The 21,244-nt window shown below is 47.5% G+C and overlaps 1 protein-coding gene across 5 annotated transcripts in view; it reads right to left on the reverse strand.

Moving 5' to 3' along the window:
- Positions 1–221: 221 nt before the first annotated feature.
- LOC308469735 (uncharacterized protein) overlaps positions 222–21,244 on the reverse strand; it is a gene marked incomplete at its 3' end in the record, with an annotated part of 109,947 nt that continues 88,924 nt past the window's right edge. The window contains exons 1-4 of one of the 5 annotated variants that reach the window (XM_080992621.1): positions 19,747–19,848; positions 18,110–18,444; positions 13,336–13,419; positions 222–1,866 (exon numbers count right to left, since the gene is read on the reverse strand). In XM_080992621.1, the coding sequence (XP_080848747.1) occupies positions 222–1,754 (1,533 nt within the window). In that variant the 5' untranslated portion in view covers positions 1,755–1,866; positions 13,336–13,419; positions 18,110–18,444; positions 19,747–19,848. Of the gene's footprint in view, positions 1,867–13,335; positions 13,420–18,109; positions 18,673–19,746; positions 19,849–21,244 lie in introns of those variants that run through there. The other 4 variants (XM_080992622.1, XM_080992624.1, XM_080992623.1 and 1 more) reach the window with 4 other exon arrangements.

Here is a 21,244-nt window from a genome sequence, read left to right on the forward strand (position 1 = left end):
TCCTTCCACACTGACTGAAGCTCTTTCCACATTCCATATATTTAAATGATTTCTCACTGGTGTATGGCTGTTGATGTTTTCTATGTGCTCCACAATCAGTAAAGCTCTTTGCACACACAATCCTCACATTTAAATGCTCCCCCCCAGTGTGAATGTTCTCTGGTGTCTTTAACATGTCTGCTTTGACCGAGGCTCTTTCCACACTCCTTACATTTAAATGGTTATTCTCTGGTGTGAGTTCGCCGATGTCTCTTAAGGTTTCCACTTTGACTGAAGCTTTTTCCACATTCCATACATTTAAATGGTTTCTCCTTTGTGTGAGTCTGTAGATGGCTTCTAAGGGTTCCACCATTACGGAAGCTCTTTCCACAGTCCATACATTTAAATGGTTTCTCCCCTGTGTGTGTTCTTTGATGGCTTTTATAATTTCCACTTTGACTGAAGCTCTTTCCACACTCTATACAGTTATATGGGTTCTCCCCTGTGTGAGTTCTTTGGTGCAGTCTAAGGTTTTTGGTTGAAGTGAAGCTCTTTCCACACTCCATACATTTATATGGTTTCTCCCCTGTGTGAGTTCGCTGATGTATTCTAAAGGTTACACTATGACGAAAACTCTTTCCACATTCCATACATTTAAATGGCTTCTCCCCTGTGTGAGTTCTTTGGTGTCTTTTATAATTTCCACTTTGACTGAAGCTCTTTCCACACTCTATACAGTTATATGGGTTCTCCCCTGTGTGAGTTCTTTGGTGCAGTCTAAGGTATCCACTTTGACTGAAGCTCTTTCCACACTCCATACATTTAAATGATTTCTCCCCTGTGTGAGTTTTCTGATGTGTTCTGAGGTTTCCACTTTGACTGAAGCTCTTCCCACATTCCATACATTTAAATGGTTTCTTCCCTGTGTGAGTTTGCTGATGTATTTGAAGGGCCCCACTTTGATGGAAGCTCTTTCCACACTCCATACAGTGGAATGGTTTCTCCCCTGTGTGTGTTTTCTGATGTTTACTAAGGTTTGCACTTTGACTGAAGTTCTTTCCACATTCGATACATTTAAATGGTTTCATCCCTGTGTGAGTTCGCTGATGTATTGTAAGGGCGTCCCTACGACCAAAGCTCTTTCCACATTCCATACATTTAAATGGTTTCTCTCCCGTGTGAATTCGCTGATGTGTTCTAAGGTCCCCACTTTGACTGAAGCTCTTTCCACACTCAACGCATTTAAATGGTTTCTCCCCTGTGTGAGTTTTTTTATGAATTCTATAATTTCCAATTTGACTGAAGCTCTTTCCACACTCCATACATTTAAATGGTTTCTCCCCAGTGTGAGTTCGCTGATGGGTTCTTAGGTTTCCATTATGAACAAAGCTCTTTCCACACTCCATACATTTGAATGGTTTTTCTCCAGTGTGAATTTGCTGATGTGTTCTAAGCTGTCCACTTTGACTGAAGCTCTTTCCACACTCAATACATTTAAATGGTTTCTCTCCCGTGTGAATTCGCTGATGTGTTCTAAGGTCCCCACTTTGACTGAAGCTCTTTCCACACTCAATACATTTAAATGGTTTCTCCCTTGTGTGAATTCTTTGATGGATTCTAAGTGCTCCACACTGACTGAAGCTCTTTCCACACTCCATGCATTTAATTGGTTTCTCTCCCTTGGGAGTTTGTTGATGTTTCCTATGAGTTTTGCTCCAGTTCAAGCTCTTTTTGCACTGCATAGCTTTAGATGGTTTCTCTTCTGTTGAGTTCATTATGGTAAACTCAGTGTGCACACTGACAGAAGAACATTATGTACATTTTAACTTTGCCTTCATATTCTCAATGAAATTGAAGATGTCTCCTCAGAATTTGGATCGCCTTCTCCTTTGGGGGGAAAGAAAACCATTTTAGGGTTTCACAGAAGAGGGAAAAGGAACTTAACACAAAGTGAGCCTAATTAACACCACCGTCTTTTTTTAAAAAAAGCATCTCCTAGATTCTCCCCTCTCTTCTCTATGTCTCCCTGAGGAAGTATGGCCAGGGAATGGACCACCTGATCTCATGCCCGTCTTATGATATACAACTATCCTTGTGGAAATTATCTGTCCAGGACTTTCTCACTTTCCTTTCTCCTTTGGGGTGGGTGGTTAAGCAAATATGTGTGACACTGAAAAAGCTGAATTCTAATGGGAAGACTTTCAGAGGAAAATATCCTTTGGAATAATATACCAATTTCATGTAAACTGTCAATTGGATTACAGAAGCGGATTATGCATTTCCTAAATGTGGCCAAAAGACTGATACTGATAAATTAGAGGAATAAAGATATGTTTCCCCTTAATTAAATATTATTATTATTATTATTATTAATTTATATTATTCAAACCCCGGCCATCCGGCTGGGTTTCCCCAGTCCTCTGGGCAGCACCGAACAAAATATTAAAAACATGATAAAATAGCAAACATTGATTTCCGGTTGGTCCACAGAGCTGAGAAGAGACGGGACTCAGCCCTTAGGGGAGAGTTCAGCTCCTTGCGAGACAAAGGGGGAGTCTGCAAGGGTGCCGCAGCCCCCTCAAAACACTCAAAAAAGGATTATTTTGAGGCCAGCTGCGCCATAAGGATGGGATGCAGGCAAGGCAGTCATGAGAGGATTCTTTATTCAACAGAATAGATTATATAGAAGATTCAGAGAAAAGAAAATGATGGAAATTTTAAATGAGATAACGGAAAATTAAAAAAAGCTAGCTAAAAAGCCAAATGATATTATGATTAATCAAAATATTAAGATATTACAAAGTCAATTTTCAACAATTGTGAATCAGGAAGTAGAATGGAAAATTAAAATGATGAAACAAAAGAACTTTGAAAACGCAAATAAACCAGGAAAATGGCTAGCATGGCAGATAAATAAAAGAAAATCTCAAAAGACAATTAATAAAATGAAAATTGGAGAGAAAGAACTAGAGAATCCGAAAGAAATATGAAAATGATTTGTAAACTTCCTGAGTGAGTGCCTGAGGGCCCTGCTCCTTCCTGCCACTTACCACCTGGCCCAGGGCGGGGCCTGACAGGCCTCACTAGGACAGTTGTTACTGCCAGAGGGGCACAGAGTGTTTTTAAAATGTTTTTAAAAATTTTCTTTGGATTTTTTGTATGTGGGGGGTGGGGGTGGGATGGATGTTTGGTTGGGTTTGGGGAATTATTATTTTTTTATTTTGATGTTTTTTGTAATTTTTACAATTTTTTGTTTGTATTGTTTTATTGGTTTTGTTTGTTTGTTTAAGGTGTTATTTTGTTCTTAGGGGGAGGGGTCAGGGCTGCCGGGGAGTGGGCCCCAGCCCACAAAATGGCTGGGCATGTTCCACAGGGGGGGATGCACTGGGACAACTGATCTCAGTGATCACGGGTAGGAGGAGGAGTTACGCTAAGACCAGACCATGTCATTACAGAGGAGGCAGGTTTAGTCGTTGTCTGAGGACTATTCCTGCCTCCGGGTCTGGTCCTGACCGGATGGATACTAGAATCAGCAAGGGATACCCACATGACCTGAAGGTGCTGCTGTGCAATGCCAGGTCAATGATTCATAAGACCACTGCCATCCATGACGTGATCGTGGATGGAGGACTTGACCTGGCATGTGTGACAGAGACTTGGTTGGATGAAGCAGATGGGCCTGTCCTTGCCGCTGCTTGTCCACCAGGTTTCTCTTACGCACAGCAACCCTGGTCATGTGGGCGGGGAGGGGGGGTTGCAGTGATTTTTAGGAAGTCATTAGTTTGCACCAGGCGTCCTATTGGGAAGACCCAGTTTTCTGAGTGCATGTTCTGGAAGTTGGGCAATAGGGGCAGTACAGGATTCCTTTTGGTGTACCGACCTCCCCGCTGCACCAAGGATTCCCTGCCTGAGCTGCTTCAGGTCATGGCGGATGTTCTCCTGGAGACACCTAGCTTGGTCATCCTAGGGGATTTTAACATCCATGCCGACACGACCTTACAAGGGGCCGCTCGGGACTTCGTGGAAAGCATGGCCTCCATGGGGCTGTCCCTGAATAAGTCTGGCCCAACCCATAGCCGCGGACATGCCTTGGACCTGGTGTTTACCTCTATGGATGTTGGTGATCTGACACTAAGTAAAAGTGAAACGAAAGAAGTGCCATGATCAGATCACTTCCTGGTGCAACTGGACTTCTCTGTGACCCATCCCCTCTGCAGGGAGGTGGGACCAATTCGGATGGTCCGCCCCCGCCACTTAATGGATCCAAATGGTTTCCAGAGAGTGGTAGGGGATGCTTTATCCCATGTTGATGGCCTTTCAGCTGATTCCCTGGTGGCCCGCTGGAATGTGGAGTTAACCAGGGCTATTGACTGTTTGGCTCCGAAGCGCCCTCTCCGATTGCATGGAGCCCGGACAGCCCTGTGGTTTTCCACGGATCTGAGGGCAATGAAACAATCGTTGAGACGGCTAGAGCGCCGGTGGCGGATAACTCATTCCGAATCTGACCGGACACAGGTTAGAGCTCAACGTCGAGCCTACCAAGTGGCAATAGCGACGGCGAAGAAGAATTTCTTCACCGCCTCTATTGCATCTGCAGAAAACAGCAGCAGGAGACTTTTTCAGGTGGTTCACAATTTAGCGGAACCACCTGCAACATCGGGGCCCAGTACGGGCCACATGTTCTCCTGCAATGATTTTGCAAAGTTTTTTGCAGATAAAATCGCTCAGATTTGGGAAGAAGTAGACTCCACCGTGGGAGCAGGACCGGGGCAGGAGAGTGCTAGAGTTCTGTCTAGTCAAGTTGAGTGGGATCAATTCCAATCTGTTACCTCCGAGGATGTGGACAGGCTGCTTGGACGAGTGAAACCAACCACCTGTCTCCTGGATCCTTGCCCATCCTGGCTTATAAAAGCTAGCCGGGAAGGACTGGGCGATGGGCTTCGTGGGGTGGTGAATGCCTCCCTCCGTGAGGGAGCCTTCCCAGACCCGCTGAAAGAGGCGGTTATTAAACCGCTTCTTAAAAAACCATCTTTAGATGCGGCCACGATGGCCAACTATCGTCCAGTCTCAAATCTTCCATTCCTGGGCAAGGTGATTGAGTGAGCGGTTGCCGAACAACTCCAGGCACGCCTGGAAGAAGCGGACCATTTGGATCCCTTCCAGTCGGGATTCAGGCCTCATCATGGGACTGAAACTGCCTTGGTCGCACTGGTTGATGATCTCCGGCGGGCTAGGGACAAAGGTGAGAGCTGTTTCCTAGCTCTGCTGGATCTCTCAGCGGCGTTTGATACCATCGACCATAGCATCCTTCTGGACCGTCTTGAGGGGCTGGGAGCTGTGGGCACTGTTATACAGTGGTTCCGCTCCTTCCTCCTGGGCCGTGTTCAGAAAGTGGTGGTGGGGGATGAGTGTTCAGACCCCTAGGCTCTCACTTGTGGGGTGCCTCAGGGTTCTGTCCTCTCCCCCATGCTTTTCAACATTTACATGCAGCCACTGGGAGAGATCATCAGGAGGTTTGGGCTGGGTGTTCATCAGTATGCGGGTGATACCCAGCTCTACCTCTCTTTTAAATCAGAACCAGTGAAGGCGGTGAAGGTCCTGCGTGAGTGTCTGGAGGCGGTTGGAGGATGGATGGCGGCTAACAGATTGAGGTTGAATCCTGACAAGACAGAAGTACTGTTTTTGGGGGACAGGAGGCGGGCAGGTGTGGAGGATTCCCTGGTCTTGAATGGGGTAACTGTGCCCCTGAAGGACCAGGTGCGCAGCCTGGGAGTCATTTTGGACTCACAGCTGTCCATGGAGGCACAGGTCAAATCTGTGTCCAGGGCAGCTGTTTACCAGCTCCATCTGGTACGTAGGCTGAGACCCTATCTGCCTGCGGACTGTCTCGCCAGAGTGGTGCATGCTCTGGTTATCTCCCGCTTGGACTACTGCAATGCACTCTACGTGGGGCTACCTTTGAAGGTGACTCGGAAACTACAACTAATCCAGAATGCGGCAGCTAGACTGGTGACTGGGGGCGGCCGCCGAGACCATATAACACCGGTCTTGAAAGACCTACATTGGCTCCCAGTACGTTTCCGAGCACAATTCAAAGTGTTGGTGCTGACCTTTAAATCCCTAAACGGCCTCGGTCCAGTATACCTGAAGGAGCGTCTCCACCCCCATCATTCTGCCCGGACGCTGAGGTCCAGCGCCGAGGGCCTTCTGGCGGTTCCCTCATTGCGAGAAGCAAAGCTACAGGGAACCAGGCAGAGGGCCTTCTCGGTAGTGGCGCCCGCCCTGTGGAACGCCCTTCCAGCAGATGTCAAAGCGATAAACAACTACCTGACATTCAGAAGACATCTTAAGGCAGCCCTGTTCAGGGAAGTTTTTAACGTGTGATATTTTACTGTATTTTTGTTTTTTATGGAAGCCGCCCAGAGTGGCTGGGGAGGCCCAGCCAGATGGGCGGGGTATAAATAAATTATTATTATTATTATTATTATTATTACCGACAATTGTATAAAAACGGTGGAAAAGAGAACATAGTCAAAATAGAAGAATTTTTAAAGAAGAATGGATTGCAACAAATCCCACAGAAAAGGACAGACTGAATGAATTAATAGAAGGAAAAGAAATTTTGAGAGCAAGAAAAGACTTAAAATCAGGAAAAGCACTAGGACTGGATGAATACTTGACAGCCATGAATGAAAAGCAGGCAGCCATAATATTTGTGGAAGCTGAGAAGGCCTTTGATAATATATTTGGGAATTTATGATTAAAAACTTAGAAATGATGGAAATGGGTCAATTGTTTATGAGCAGTTTAAAAGCAATATATTCAAGTCAAAAGGCAAAACCTATTGTGGATAATGTATTAACAGAAAATATTGAAATTACAAAAGGGACAAGACAAGGGTGTCCACTATCACCGTTGTTATTCATATCGCTTCTGGAATTCTTCTGAATAATATAAGGCTAGCAGAAGGAATTAAAGGAATATCAGTCAGAAGGAAAGAATATAAAGTAAAAGCCTTTATGGATGACTTAGTAATAACAATTGAACCAATAACAAGTCTGAAGGAAGTACTAGAAAAAAGTGAATAGTTTAGACAAGTAAATAAAAATAAAAAGTTTGTTAAAAATTTGAACAATAAGATGGTGGACCAGTTGCAACAACAAACAGAAATAGGGGTGGTAAAGAAAATGAAATACCTAAGAATATTGTTAACCCCCCAAAATATAAATTGATATCAAGACAACCACAACCAGGTATGGAATAAGATTAAGAGAGATTTGGAAGGGTGGGGAAGGATGAAATTATCACTTTGGGGAAGGATTATCAGTTATAAAAATGATTTTGTGCTATCGAAAATGTTATTTTTCTTTCAGTCAATTGATGGAGTACAGAGTATTAGCTAAGATGACCGGGAGAATTGGAGAACAGCAGGACCAAAAATTCCTGAAGGACTGGAGTAAATTTGTGAATTATTTGTAGGACAATGGTATTCAGTTGAATACGCTTGTAGGATAACAAGAAGTCTTGTGAAAAATGGAGATAAGAAATATTGTTAATCAAGGTTAAAAGATAGGATGTTAACATTTTGATTATATAAACAGTAGTAAAGACACAAATTGTAAACAGAAGAGAGAGATAGGGTGAAACCATTAGAAGGGAATGATGTAAGTCACTGGCTAAAAATAGCCCAGATGTGTAAGAGATGATAAGATGGATGTTTTGTTTGGAAAGTTTATGTTAAAAATCATTAATAATAATAATAATAATAATAATAATAATAATAACATCAAACATCGAAAAATTCCCTAAACAGAGCTGCCTTCAGATCGATTGATGATATGACAACACAACGCTTGAATGGATTGCTTATAGACGTAGACTTTGTTCGGATAAACAGAATGACATGTGGAATAAGTTCATAGAGAATATAGTAGATATCTAATAAACATATGTACAGTATGAAAATATTTAATATTATGGTATTATTTGAACTTTTTTCTCTTCTCTCTCTTTTATCTGTTCTCACTTTATTTTCTATAACTGAAATTATTTCAGTCAGTTACCGTATTTTTCGCTCCATAGGACGCACCTGACCAAAAGACGCACCAAGTTTTTAGAGCAGGAAAATAAGAAAAAAAAATCTGACTCAAATGTTGTACTAAACTATTTAAAACAGCAAAGTGGGTGGCTCCTGTCCACTTTGCTGCTTTAAAGCGAGACATGGTATGAAGAGATTGGAAAAAGGACAGACATTCCATTATAATGTAGCTGTTTTCATTATCACTGGGAAGTCAGTATTGGCAGCAGTCACAAAAATTAAAATTTGAGCATTTTACTGTTATTAATCAAGAATATTAATAGTCAGGGAGAGAAACCAGGGCTGTGCAAATGAGAAGTGCTTTCTCAAAACAGGCATGGTTGTTTTGAAAGGAAGATTCAAAATGGGGTGACTCAGCAAAGAACTGAGGAGGAAAAGAGGGCAAATAAATAGCTCCCATTCAATAACAAGAGAACACAATGTTTTTGGTTTGGTATAGGTGGACTGTACTTGTAAGAATTTGTATAATGAATTATAGATTTGGAGTGGAATATCAGTGCCTCTTTTCAGCAATAAAGATTAGCTGCTAGGAACATGGTCCACACATAAACACACAGGATGTCTGGTTATAGTTGTGCAGTTTAATCTGTTCCTGAGCCAGATGCCTGCTCGGTTTTAGCTGAGCTCACTATTGCTGGTTTGTGGAGATGCTTTGCATGCATTTATGACTATTTCTGCAAAACTGCTACTTGAAGAAATCCCCAAACTTAATATTTTTAAACTTCAAATGGAGCTCAGAATCCAGTTAGGCAATCCTTTGCAGTTGAATTAGGAGGCACTGAGAGACAGCAATTTGCTGCTCCCCCCCACCCCCACGAGCATCCCAGGAACACACAGCCTTCCCTCTGCTTGCAAACCTTGCCGGGGCTTCAGGGGAAAGCAAAGGCTGTAGGCAGAGAGGTGTGGCTCCTCCCCCCACCCCCACAAGCATCCCAGGAACACACAGCCTTCCCTCTGCTTGCAAACCTTGCCGGGGCTTCAGGGGAAAGCAAAAGCTATAGGCAGAGCAATCTGGCTCCCCCCCCCCCCCAAAGAGCAGCCCAGGAACACACAGCCTTCCCGCTGCTTGCAAACCTTGTCGGGGCTTCAGGGGAAAGCAGAGGCTGCCGGCAGAGCCGCGTGGCTCCTCCCCCCACCCCCAAAGAGCAGCCCAGGAGCGCACAGCCTTCCCGCTGCTTGCAAACGTTGCCGGGGCTTCAGGGGAAAGCGGAGGCTGCCGGCAGAGCACCGTGGCTCCTCCCCCCATCCCCGAAGAGCACCCCAGCAGCGCAGGGCAACAGCGATTTGGCTCCAGGGACCACACATTCGCTCCATAAGACGCACAGACATTTTCCCTTCCTTTTTAGGAGGAAAAAAGTGCGTCCAATGGTGCGAAAAATACGGTAGTTCCCAACAACCAGCATTCTTCTCCTTCCACCTTCAGAGGTATTATTCATCTGAATCCCAGGAGATGGGAATCACGGCTGGGAAGGGAGATTTTGCCCTCAGGCCCTGCTGGTGAGTTTCTCCTTGGCTGGTGTCATGGTATTGCCAGAGAATGAAGGGGAGGAGCAGAGACAGGTAGGAAGGGGGGCAGGAAGTAGAGACTGAGGAAAGAAGGGAAAGCCAGGAGGTGGAACGGCTCACAGATGTTGAACCAGAGCCTCAACACCGTACCGGAAGTTCTGGCACAGACAGTGAAACAATGCCTATTCCGTCTGCCAAAGAAAGGAGAGTGTTAAAGAGGAGGGAACAGAAGCATCACGGGAAACTTCCCCGCTTTTCTGTTGGAGAGGGGCGGGCATAAGTCACTTCCAGAATCTGAGTCGGAGGATTCGGATACCTGATTGTAACGTGCTGCTTCTACATATGTAAAATAAAGACTGTATATATGTATCTGTTTAGGGAAGCTTTTAATGTTTGATGTATCACAGTATTTTAATATTCTTTTGGAAGCCGCCCAAAGTGGCTGGGGAAACCCAGCCAGATGGGCGGGGTATAAATAATAAATTATTATTATTATTATTATTATTATTATTATTGTTATTATTGTTATTATTGTTATTATTGTTGTTATTATTATTATTATTATTATTATTATTATTATATCTCTGAGTGAGCAGAGGCATTTCTTGCGAAGAGCATTCACAAGTCATCACAGCTGGTCACTCTGAGAACAGGATGCTGGAAAAGAGGGGCCCTCCTGTGTTGGGAATTAGTGTAAAAACTGGGCCAGTTGATCTCAAAAGACCGCTATCTTTGTTCATTATCTGCATGAGGAGAGTTTTGGGGAGTTGCCCACCACCTGCAAGGTCAAAGAAATGAAGTCATTGACCTGCACAGTTTTCCTGGAAATGGGAATGTGTGAAACTGAATTTCAGAGGAGATTCTGTGGACTGTGGCTTGCTCACTCGCACTTTCCATCTGGATTGTGACTGTTTCGGGACTGAGAGTGAAAGATTCTCTCTAAGGATTGCCTTCACAAGGGCTCTGGTGCATGTTTATGGACTCTGTGCTTATTTGCAACCATTGAGATGTGACTGGCCAGGACTAAGCCATTCCACTTGAAGTCTGGAATGTCATGTGGATCAGTGGCGTAGCGTGGGTTGTCAGCACCCGGGGCAAGGCAAGTAATTTGCGCCCCCTAACCCGTGGATTTTAGCACTCGAGTGCGAGCGCGCCCTCGGATTTTTCCGGTAACACTTGACTTTATAGAATCATAGAATCGTAGAGTCGGAAGGGACCCGATGGTCATCTAGTCCAACCCCCTGTGGTGGTGATGATGATGATGATGATACATTTTATTTATATCCCGCCCTCCCCAGCCAGAGCCGGGCTCAGGGCGGCTAACACCGGTAAAATTACAATAGAAACATAATGGGGGAGGGACCAATTTAAAATACAGGTTAAAATGCAATTTGAAAAGCAGCCTCATTTTAAAAGTAGCCCACAAATCAAAACTGTAAGGGGAGGGAAGACATAAGGGTCCCACTGAGTCCAAACCAAAGGCCAGGTGGAACAGCTCTGTCTTGCAGGCCCTGAGGAAAGATGCAGGACCACGCAGCTGTCCCGTGCGGGGATCGAACCTGCAACCTTGACATCCCTATTTCCATAGGGTTCGGGTTTCCGAGTGGCTAGCGAAACCAAGCTGCATGGGGAGGGGAAGCCACAAACATGAGTCTGACCAAACTGCGGGAAGCAGTGGAAGACAGGAGTGCCTGGCGTGCTCTGGTCCAGGGGGTCACGAAGAGTCAGACACGACTAAATGACTAAACAACAACAACAACAATAATAATAATGTATGAAGTTACATTGAAAGACCTACATTGGCTCCCTGTACGTTTCTGAGCACAATTCAAAGTGTTGGTGTTGACCTTTAAAGCCCTAAACGGCCTCGGCCCAGTAGACCTGAAGGAGCGTCTCCACCCCCATCATTCTGCCCGGACACTGAGGTCCAGCGCCGAGGGCCTTCTGGCGGTTCCCTCCCTGCAAGAAGTGAGGTTACAGGGAAGCAGGCAGAGGGCCTTCTCAGTAGTGGCACCTACCCTGTGGAACGCCCTCCCACCAGATGTCAAAGAGAAGAACAACTACCAGACTTTTAGAAGACATCCGAAGGCAGCCCTGTTTAGGGAAGCTTTTAATGTTTGACGTATTAATATTTTTTTGGAAGCCGCCCAGAGTGGCTGGGGAAGCCCAGCCAGATGGGCAGGGTATAAATAATTTATATTTATTTTTATTAGACACCCCCAAGCCAAGGAGATAAGTAACTCTACAACTTCAGAAGTCATCTGAAGGGAAGTTTTTTTAAATGTTTCATGTTTTATTATATTTTTATCCAAGGTGACTGGGGCAGCCCAGTCAGATGGGAAGGGTATAAATAATAAAATTATTACTATTATTATTATTATGGAATAGGGCGTCTCAATTTTCTTTGATGAAATGTTGCAAGGTATTCTGATTAATGCTTTTTATAGGATATTGGACACGGTGCGAGTTTATGGCTGCCAAGTATTGGACTGAAAGGAAGAGCAGCCGGCGTCAGGGAACTGCTGGAGGATGGAGCTTGCAAGTGTTAGAATGCAAAACGCGGACAGGTTCAGGCACGCAAGAAGGTGGGGGAAAGGGGAGCCCGGATGGCTCAGTTTAAGAGCACGGCGCTGATAAGGCCAAGGTTGCAGGTTCGATCCCTTGTAGGGGGGCAGCGGCGTATTACTGCATTGCAGTGGGTGGGACTAGATGACCCTCGGCTCCCTTCCAGCTCGACAGATTCTATGAAAGCGCATGGAGCGTGGAAGTTGCATTGCAAGTAGTACGCAAGGGGGGGGGCGCAAGGGTTGCAGAGAGAGAGGGGGCAGGGAGGGGGGAACTGGCCCTCCGCTGGACAACTGACCCGGCCGGGCTCTGTTTCCCAGGGAAGCAGGAAGTTGCAATCCAAAGTTGCAGAAGCGCCCTGCTCCTTCTTCCGCGGAGGGAAACGCTCCTGCGGAGGCGAGAGGCAGCGAGGAGGTGACGAGGTGAGGCTTTTGTGAGGTAGGGAGAGGAAAGACGGGGGAGGGAACCCAAGGAGGATTTGCACGAGAGGGAATGAAGGGGAAACGCGCCTCCCACGCGGAGCACTTTTCCCCGGGAAATGCACGGGGTGGGGTCGTGGCTGATCCGTGCTGCGCGCTCGCGTCGTGCGGCCCAAAGTGCTGCAGGATCACCAATGCATGACCCCCTTTTAAAACCTCCCCCTCCCCCAGCTCTGGAAAAAAGGGGGAAGGGGATGGCGTTGGCGTCGGGGTGCAGAGGCTGCACGTGCCCGGCCAGGCGTCGGTGGCGGCGTCAGCGCTGCTGCAGCGGCTGCTCCTCCTGCGAGCAGTGAGTGGAGCGCAGCCGCAGCGGCGGCGGGGGGCGCGCGCGCTAGGGCGCAAGGCTGGCGGCGGCGGCGGCGGGGAGCCCGGCCGAGGAAGGAACTTGTCCCTTCCCTCTGGACTCGCGCCCCCCGCAGATGTTGCGCCCGGTGCGGCTGGCACCCCTGGCACCCCCCACGCTACGCCACTGATGTGGATTTATAGCTCTTCTTCGTGCTTTGCTTTCCTACGCTCTGAATGCTGCTGTTTGTGTGAACTCTGTGGAGAGGCCAGTTTGGCGAAATGATATTGGACCCAAGCAGTCAGTGAATTATGAGCAGAATACCACAATTCCTTAATATCCTACAGATCTGGAAGGGCTCTTTCTATGTTCCCACACACTGAAATGAGACACAAAAAGATACAGTCTCACAGAAAAGTACAGACCTCTCAATTTCTCCAGGACTCGTCTCTGTGTTTTTCTGCTTCAACGGAGATGAGGTCAGACTGGTGTATCAGACTCTGTCCTAACTGGAATAAATAAAACAGAAGTGATATCGATGTCCTATATGATTGTTGAAAGTATTCAAAAATATTCATCTTTAGAAGCAGAGCTAACAAAGTATTTATTAGTTAAAGGCTAATAAAGATAAGATGGGCTTTGGTTTTTGTGGGCACCAGTCAGATGATGTAGACAAGAAAGCTCAAAATTACAGGATTCCTATAAATTATAATCCCACCAATTTACTATGTTTCACAGTTTGTAGAATTGACAAGTTGACAAACAATTAAAAAAATCCTTCCAGTAGCACCTTAGAAACCAACGATGTTTGTTATTGGTATGAGCTTTCGTGTGCATGCACACTTCTTCAGATACACAGTGTGCATGCACATGAAAGCTCATACCAATAGCAAACTTAGTTGGTCTCTGAAAACATTTTTTAAATTTTGTTTCAACTATGGCAGCCCAACACGGCTATCTACCTGTATCTAGAATTTGACACACCTTACTTGTAATACAAGTGGTACCTTGGTTTGCAAACAGTCTGGTTTGCATATGTTATGGATTACAAACAAGTCAAACCCGGACGTGCGTGTCCCGGTGGCGAAAATGCACCTTGTGTTACAACCTGTTTTGGTTTGCAAATGGAGCTCTGGAACGGATTATGGTTGTAAACCAAGGCACCACTGCACTGGCAATCCTTGTCCTGCAATCCAGTCAGATAGAAGGCATATAATGAATGTATTGCCTAGAATGTTGTTTTTGTTTCAAACATTGCAAATTGTGGACAAAATGGACTGTTTTAAGAAGTGGCAGAGAGATATTTCCAGATTTGTCTGGCAGGGCAAGAAGCCTAGAATAAAATTTAAAATACTAACAGATGCAAAGGAAAGAGGTGGATTTGCCATGCCAGACTTGAAACTTTACTATGAATCAGCAGCTTTTTGCTGGTTGAAAGAATGGCTGCTTCTTGAAAACGCTGACATTTTGGATTTAGAAGGTTTTAACAATGTATTTGGATGGCATGCATATTTATGGTATGATAAGGTCAAAGCGCACAAAGCATTTAAAAACCATATTGTCAGGAAAGCATTGTTTAATGTTTGGATAAGATACAAGGACTTACTGGAAAATAAAACCCCAAGGTGGCTGTCACCGATTGAGGTGAAAGCTCTGAAAAAGCTCAATATGGAGGTCAAATGGCCGAAATATTGGGAAATTTTGGAACAAGATGGAGATAGATTGAAATTGCAGAGTTTTGAAAAACTAAAAAACAAAGTGCATGATTGGCTTCATTATTATCAGATAATGGAGGCATACAATTTGGACAAAAAAATCGGCTTCCAGGTGGAAAAATCAAAATTGGAAACAGAATTGTTAGAACCCAAAACTAAGACTTTGTCAAAGATGTATAACTTGCTGTTGAAATGGAATACTCAGGATGAAACGATGAAATCTGCAATGATCAAATGGGCACAAGACATTGGACATAACATAATGATGGCTGACTGAGAACAGTTATGGACCACAGGTATGAAGTTTACGGCATGTAATGCCTTGAGAGAATATTATGAAAATGATATACAGGTGGTACATAACCCCAGTCAAGCTTGCAAAAATCTAATATTTGCCCGATAATAAATGTTGGAAATGTAAAGAAACTGAAGGTACATTCTTTCACCTTTGGTGGACGTGCCCAAGGATTAAGGCTTTCTGGGAAATGATATATAATGAACTGGAAAAGGTATTTAAATATACCGTATTTTTCGCCCTATAAGACGCACCGGCCCATAGGACGCACCTAGTTTTCAGGGGGGGAAATCAAGGAAAAAAATATGATTCCCCCCCCCCCGCAGCTCTGGGAGCAGCGGACAGGCTGCACGCAGCCTGTGCGCTACTCCAAGACCTTCTTCCTGCTTTTGCGGGAGGTGGCAGAATTCCCCCACCTCCCGCAAAAGCCCACAGGAGCCCCACTTGACTCCTGCGGGCTTTTCGACCAGGAGGGAGAAGGGACTGATTCGGCCAGTCAGTCCCTTCTCCCTCCTCGGGGAAAAGCCCCCAAGAGCAGCGCGCTCTTTAAAGGGTGCACGGCTCCTGCAGGCTTTTCTAGGAGGTGGGGGAATTCCCCCCCTCGTAGAAAAGCCGGGGAGCCCCTTTAAAGAGCGCACGGCTTTTGCGGGCTTTTGCAGGAGGTGGGGGAATTCCCCCATCTCCCGCAAAAGCCCGCAGGAGGGAGAAGGGACTGACTCGGCCAGTCAGTCCCTTCTCCCTCCTTGGGGAAAAGCCCCCAAGAGCCGCTTGCTCTTTAAAGGGTGCACGGCTCCTGCAGGCTTTTCTAGGAGGTGGGGAATTCCCCCACCTCCTAGAAAAGCCTGGGAGCCCCTTTAAGGAGCGCACGGCTTTTGCCTGCTTTTGCAGGAGGTGGGGGAATTCCCCCATCTCCCGCAAAAGCCCAAAGGAGGGAGAAGGGACTGATTCGGCCAGTCAGTCCCTTCTCCCTCCTTGGGGAAAAGCCCCCAAGAGCCGCTTGCTCTTTAAAGGGTGCACGGCTCCTGCAGGCTTTTCTAGGAGGTGGGGAAATCCCCCACCTCCTAGAAAAGCCGGGGAGCCCCTTTAAAGAGCGCACGGCTTTTGCGGGCTTTTGCAGGAGGTGGGGGAATTCCCCCATCTCCCGCAAAAGCCCAAAGGAGGGAGAAGGGACTGATTCGGCCAGTCAGTCCCTTCTCCCTCCTTGGGGAAAAGCACCCAAGAGCCGCTTGCTCTTTAAAGGGTGCACGGCTCCTGCAGGCTTTTCTAGGAGGTGGGGAATCCCCCCACCTCCTAGAAAAGCCGGGGAGCCCCTTTAAAGAGCGCACGGCTTTTGCCTGCTTTTGCAGGAGGTGGGGGAATTCCCCCATCTCCCGCAAAAGCCCGCAGGAGGGAGAAGGGACTGACTCGGCCAGTCAGTCCCTTCTCCCTCCTTGGGGAAAAGCCCCCAAGAGCGGCGCGCTCTTTAAAGGGTGCACGGCTCCTGCAGGCTTTTCTAGGAGGTGGGGGAATTCCCCCCCTCGTAGAAAAGCCAGCAGAAGCCGCGGAGCCCCTTTAAAGAGCGTGCGGCTTTTGCCTGCTTTTGCGGGAGGTGGGGGAATTCCCCCATCTTCCGCAAAAGCCCAAAGGAGGGAGAAGGGACTGATTCGGCCAGTCAGTCCCTTCTCCCTCCTTGGGGAAAAGCCCCCAAGAGCGACACGCTCTTTAAAGGGTGCGCGGCTCCTGCAGGCTTTTCTAGGAGGTGGGGGAATTCCCCCACCTCCTAGAAAAGCCGGGGAGCCCCTTTAAAGAGCGCACGGCTTTTGCCTGCTTTTGCAGGAGGTGGGGGAATTCCCCCATCTCCCGCAAAAGCCCGCAGGAGGGAGAAGGGACTGACTCGGCCAGTCAGTCCCTTCTCCCTCCTTGGGGAAAAGCCCCCAAGAGCGGCGCGCTCTTTAAAGGGTGCACGGCTCCTGCAGGCTTTTCTAGGAGGTGGGGGAATTCCCCCCCTCGTAGAAAAGCCAGCAGAAGCCGCGGAGCCCCTTTAAAGAGCGTGCGGCTTTTGCCTGCTTTTGCGGGAGGTGGGGGAATTTCCCCATCTCCCGCAAAAGCCCAAAGGAGGGTTGGAGAGTAGCGGCAAGGCCTCGCGCGCCTTCCCGCTGCCCCCCATCCTCTGGGGCTGGCGATGGGGGAAGCGCTGCTTTCCCCACCGCCAGCCTCGAAGCTGGGTTGGAGAGTAGCGGCAAGGCGTCGCGCGCCTTCCTGCTGCCCCCCATCCTCTGGGGCTGGCGATGGGGGAAGCGCTGCTTTCCCCCACCGCCAGCCTCAAACAGCAGACTCTCCTGGCTTCAGCGGAAGCAACACGAAGCCTCCGGAGCGCAGGCTTCAGAGGCTTCGTGTTGCTATCGCTGAAGCCAAGGAGTTTGCATTCGCCCCATAAGACGCACCCACATTTCCCCTTCATTTTTGGAGGGGGAAAAGTGCGTCTTATAGGGCGAAAAATACGGTACCTTCTTGAAGAAACCAGAGGCCTTTCTCCTAGGCATAGTAGGCCAATCGGTGTTAAAGAAGGACAGAACTTTTTTTATGTATGCTACAACAGCAGCAAGAATACTCATCGCAAAGTATTGGAAGACATAAGATCTACCCACTCTGGAAGATGAAAGTGATGGACTACATGGAACTGGCGGAAATGACTGGTAGAATCCGAGACCAGGGAGAAGAGTCGGTGGAAGAAGATTGGAAGAAATTTAAAGACTATTTACAGAAATATTGCAAAATTAATGAATGTTAGAATGATGTTTGATTGAAGTTAAGTGGTTTCTAGCTGTAATGATATAAAAGAATATAGAAAAATTGGATTTCTAAATAGGTAAAAATTTAATGTTATAATATATTAAGATCAAAGATCAGGATAATAAGAGGGAAAGAAATTGCTGAATTAATTAATTGAATTGGAACACAAAAAAGGGAGGTATGAGGAGGTCAGGGAAACAAGGATATGAATGTAAGATATGGAAAGATTGATTTTTTCCCCTTTTTTCTGTAAGTGTACTTACTTTTTTATTCTGTATTTTTCTTGTATTTTTATTTTTGTCTTTTACTTTTGTATTTCTTGTTTTTATGTAATTCCTTTTTCTGAAACTTTAATAAATATTTTATAAAAAATATATAATGAATTATTATTATTATTATTATTATTCATGTACCTACATGTAAACCCTCCAGCAATGGGCATTGTCTATCATGATCTTGGGTCCTTTACCCTTGAAGCCCACCAGACTGAGAAAGTGCCTACACCCATATCTTTTGATGCTGCCGGATTGCATTGCAGCTTGTAATTTTTGCACTGGTGTTCAACAGCATCAATGATCAGTCGTGTAGTGGAAAGTGAACATTGCTATTGACCGTGATAGGTTGCTTCTCTGCAGGGAGGATGGGGGTCCTTTGTGGGGTGTCAACACCCCCCTCTCCCCAGGAAGGAAGTCAAACCTTCCAGATGGGCAAGACAACCCTCTTGCCAGCTCAATTTGCGCTTAAGAAGGTAACTGTATAGCAAGAAATAAACAACAGAACAGGAATAAAAAGGAAGACAACTTCTTAGGATAAAGGAACTCAGTGGTCCCACAGTTACTCTGGAGAACTTCCTAAAGGTCCCTGTAAGGTAGTCCAGGTAAAGAAGAGAAGAAAACCCAGGTAAGGGAGGAAATGAAAGAGAAGGGAGAAGGAGGGGAAGGAGAGACAGGAGGATTCTGGACATTTGGGTGGGGGAGTCACAACCCTTGTTTCTCTGAATCTGATGGTCTCCCCCTCCACAGAGAGTGAAAAGGCCACAGGAAGAGAAGAGAGGAAAGCGGAGACAGGAGACAAAGGAGGAGAAAGGGAAGAAGAAAGGAAGATCCCTTCCGAAATGGCGCTCCTGACTTTTCTCTTCTGCCCTCCCTGGAGCTCTCAGGCAGCTGACCTGGCCAGGGGGTTGCTCTGCCCACCAGGTCTGCCCTCTTGAAATCTGGACCTCCTGCCAGCACAGAGGTGGGCCAGGACCACCCACACGGGACCCCCCCTCTGCAATAAACTCGAAGCCTGAGCAAGGGGGGAAGTTTTCGGTAACTTAAGGGAGGGGGTTTCTCCCAGTATCTTCCTGCCTTTTCTCTCCAGTGGCTGGACTGGGGAGAAAGAAGCATCCTGGAAAGAACTGGGTGGGGAAATGGGACCCCCCCCCCTTTTCAAGGATCCCTCCCTGTCCCTCTCTCCAAGGCAGATTTCTTGCCGGGAAGGAAAAAGCCAAGGCAGCCCCTCTGGAGATTCCCCCGCCAGCGCCCAAGATGGAGACATCTCTTGCAAAAGGCCCCGGGTCTCTCTCTCCCCCCCTCCCCCGCAGGGTTCCCCCCTCCCACGCCAAGGATGCTTCCATTGATCCCTCAGCCCCCCAACTTCCTATGCCCTCCTCCCTCCGTCCCTGAGACGCCCCTGCGCCCAGAAACCCCCCTTGGTTCCGCTCACCCCTCGCCCCCAAATGCGCGTGGCGAGGGTGCTTCCAAGGAGAAGGCGCCACGGAAACCCGGCAGGGGCTTCCTCTGTAGAAAGGACCCCTGCACCCCCGCCCTTGTGCATGTCCCATAGTGTTGTTATGGGGGGGGTGATCTTTTGTGGGGGAGGGGCTCCAAAGGAGACCGAGCCACGCAAGTCCTGCAGGTCTTGGGTCCCCACTTGGCAGCGGGATTGCATGGATCCAGACTCTCCTGATGGGCCCCAGTAAAGGCGCTTTTGGGGAGGGTGGGGAGATATGGAGGGGTCTTTGTCCTTTCCTCCCCCCTCCCCGCCCCCCTTGCCCATCCCTGCATCTTTACCCCTTTGTCCTCTCTTCTGCCCCTCCGCCTCCCTTGCTCGCTCTTCTGATGTCTTTTCCTGCAACAGAAAGCGCAGGGCGGGAGGAGTTAGTCCAGCGACGCCCCCCCCCCTTTCTAAAGCCCCTCCCGATGCTCCTTTTTCCCGCCTGCCAGGAAAAGTCCGGCCCATAGAGCTACGGGGCAGAGCAGCCCCTGCCGGTGCTCGGATGGGAACCTGCGCTGAGGATTTTCCCAGGGGTTGCATGGGAGGCCTCTCTATCTCTCTCCTCTCTATGATAGAAGGGGGGGCTGTTCTTCCGTGCTCAGTTCTTCCTATACTGGAGGCTCTGGGATCCTGCCCCTCAGCCCGCAAGGCCCCTTTTCTGCGCTTATACCAAGCCTGCAAGGCGGTTCTTTGACCACTTCTTCCCTGCCTCTGCTTTACAGAAAGAGCAGCAAACTCTGCACATGACCAGGGAATACTGTATGAACTCCCACCACGCCTTTACAGTACCAGTTTTAGTTTGCCTAGTCCCAAATTAGAGTTTCCAGCATTGCAGGGGGTTGGACTAAATGACCCTTCGGGGTCCCTGGCAACTCTGCATTTGTATGATTAACCACCGGTCAATAATGCAGGGCTCTTTTGCCTCACGTGGATCACAATCCCGCAGCTCTGAAAGGAAGAGCCTCATACTGTACCCACTGAGCTCTCCCACATTCCGCCCCTAAGGGATCTGGGTCCCAGCCAAGCGTTGCCGCGTCCTGAATCTGGTGAGATCCCACGGCGCGATCTAGATCCTTTCCGGTGCCTTACCCACTTTCTCTGTTGTTGTTGTTATTTAGTCGTTTAGTCATGTCTGACTCTTCGTGACCCCCTGACCAGAGCACGCCAGGCACTCCTGTCTTCCACTGCCTCCCACAGTTTGGTCAAACTCATGCTGGTAGCTTCGAAGACACTATCCAACCATCTCATCCTCTGTTGTCCCCTTCTCCTTGTGCCCTCCATCTTTCCCAACATCAGGGTCTTTTCCAGGGAGTCTTCTCTTCTCATGAGGTGGCCAAAGTATTGGAGCCTCAGCTTCACGATCTGTCCTTCCAGTGAGCACTCAGGGCTGATTTCCTTAAGAATGGATAGGTTTGATCTTCTTGCAGTCCATGGGACTCTCAAGAGTCTCCTCCAGCACCATAATTCAAAAGCATCAATTCTTCGGCGATCAGCCTTCTTTGTGGCCCAGCTCTCACTTCCATACATCACTACTGGGAAACCACTTTCTGTACGGGCAGAAATTCCAGAGCAGCGAGGAAACGTAAGGGTTAAGGGGAGAGAGAGAAAAAAGGCCCCTCTCTCCATCACCCCACTTCTCTTTCCGCTTGTTTTGGGAGGCCTCTGGGGTGGCAAGTCCTTTGGGTGAAGGGGAGGCTCTGGGGTGGCTAGGGTGCAGAAAAGGCTGTTGGGGGGCTAAGAGATGAATTGGAGGATCCCCTGGGTGGGTGGGTGGAAAGGAAACCATGGGACCCA

The sequence above is a fragment of the Podarcis pityusensis genome (genome assembly GCF_964106645.2).
Source record: "Podarcis pityusensis genome assembly, chromosome: 2".
In the NCBI taxonomy this organism is placed as follows: Eukaryota; Metazoa; Chordata; class Lepidosauria; order Squamata; family Lacertidae; genus Podarcis; species Podarcis pityusensis.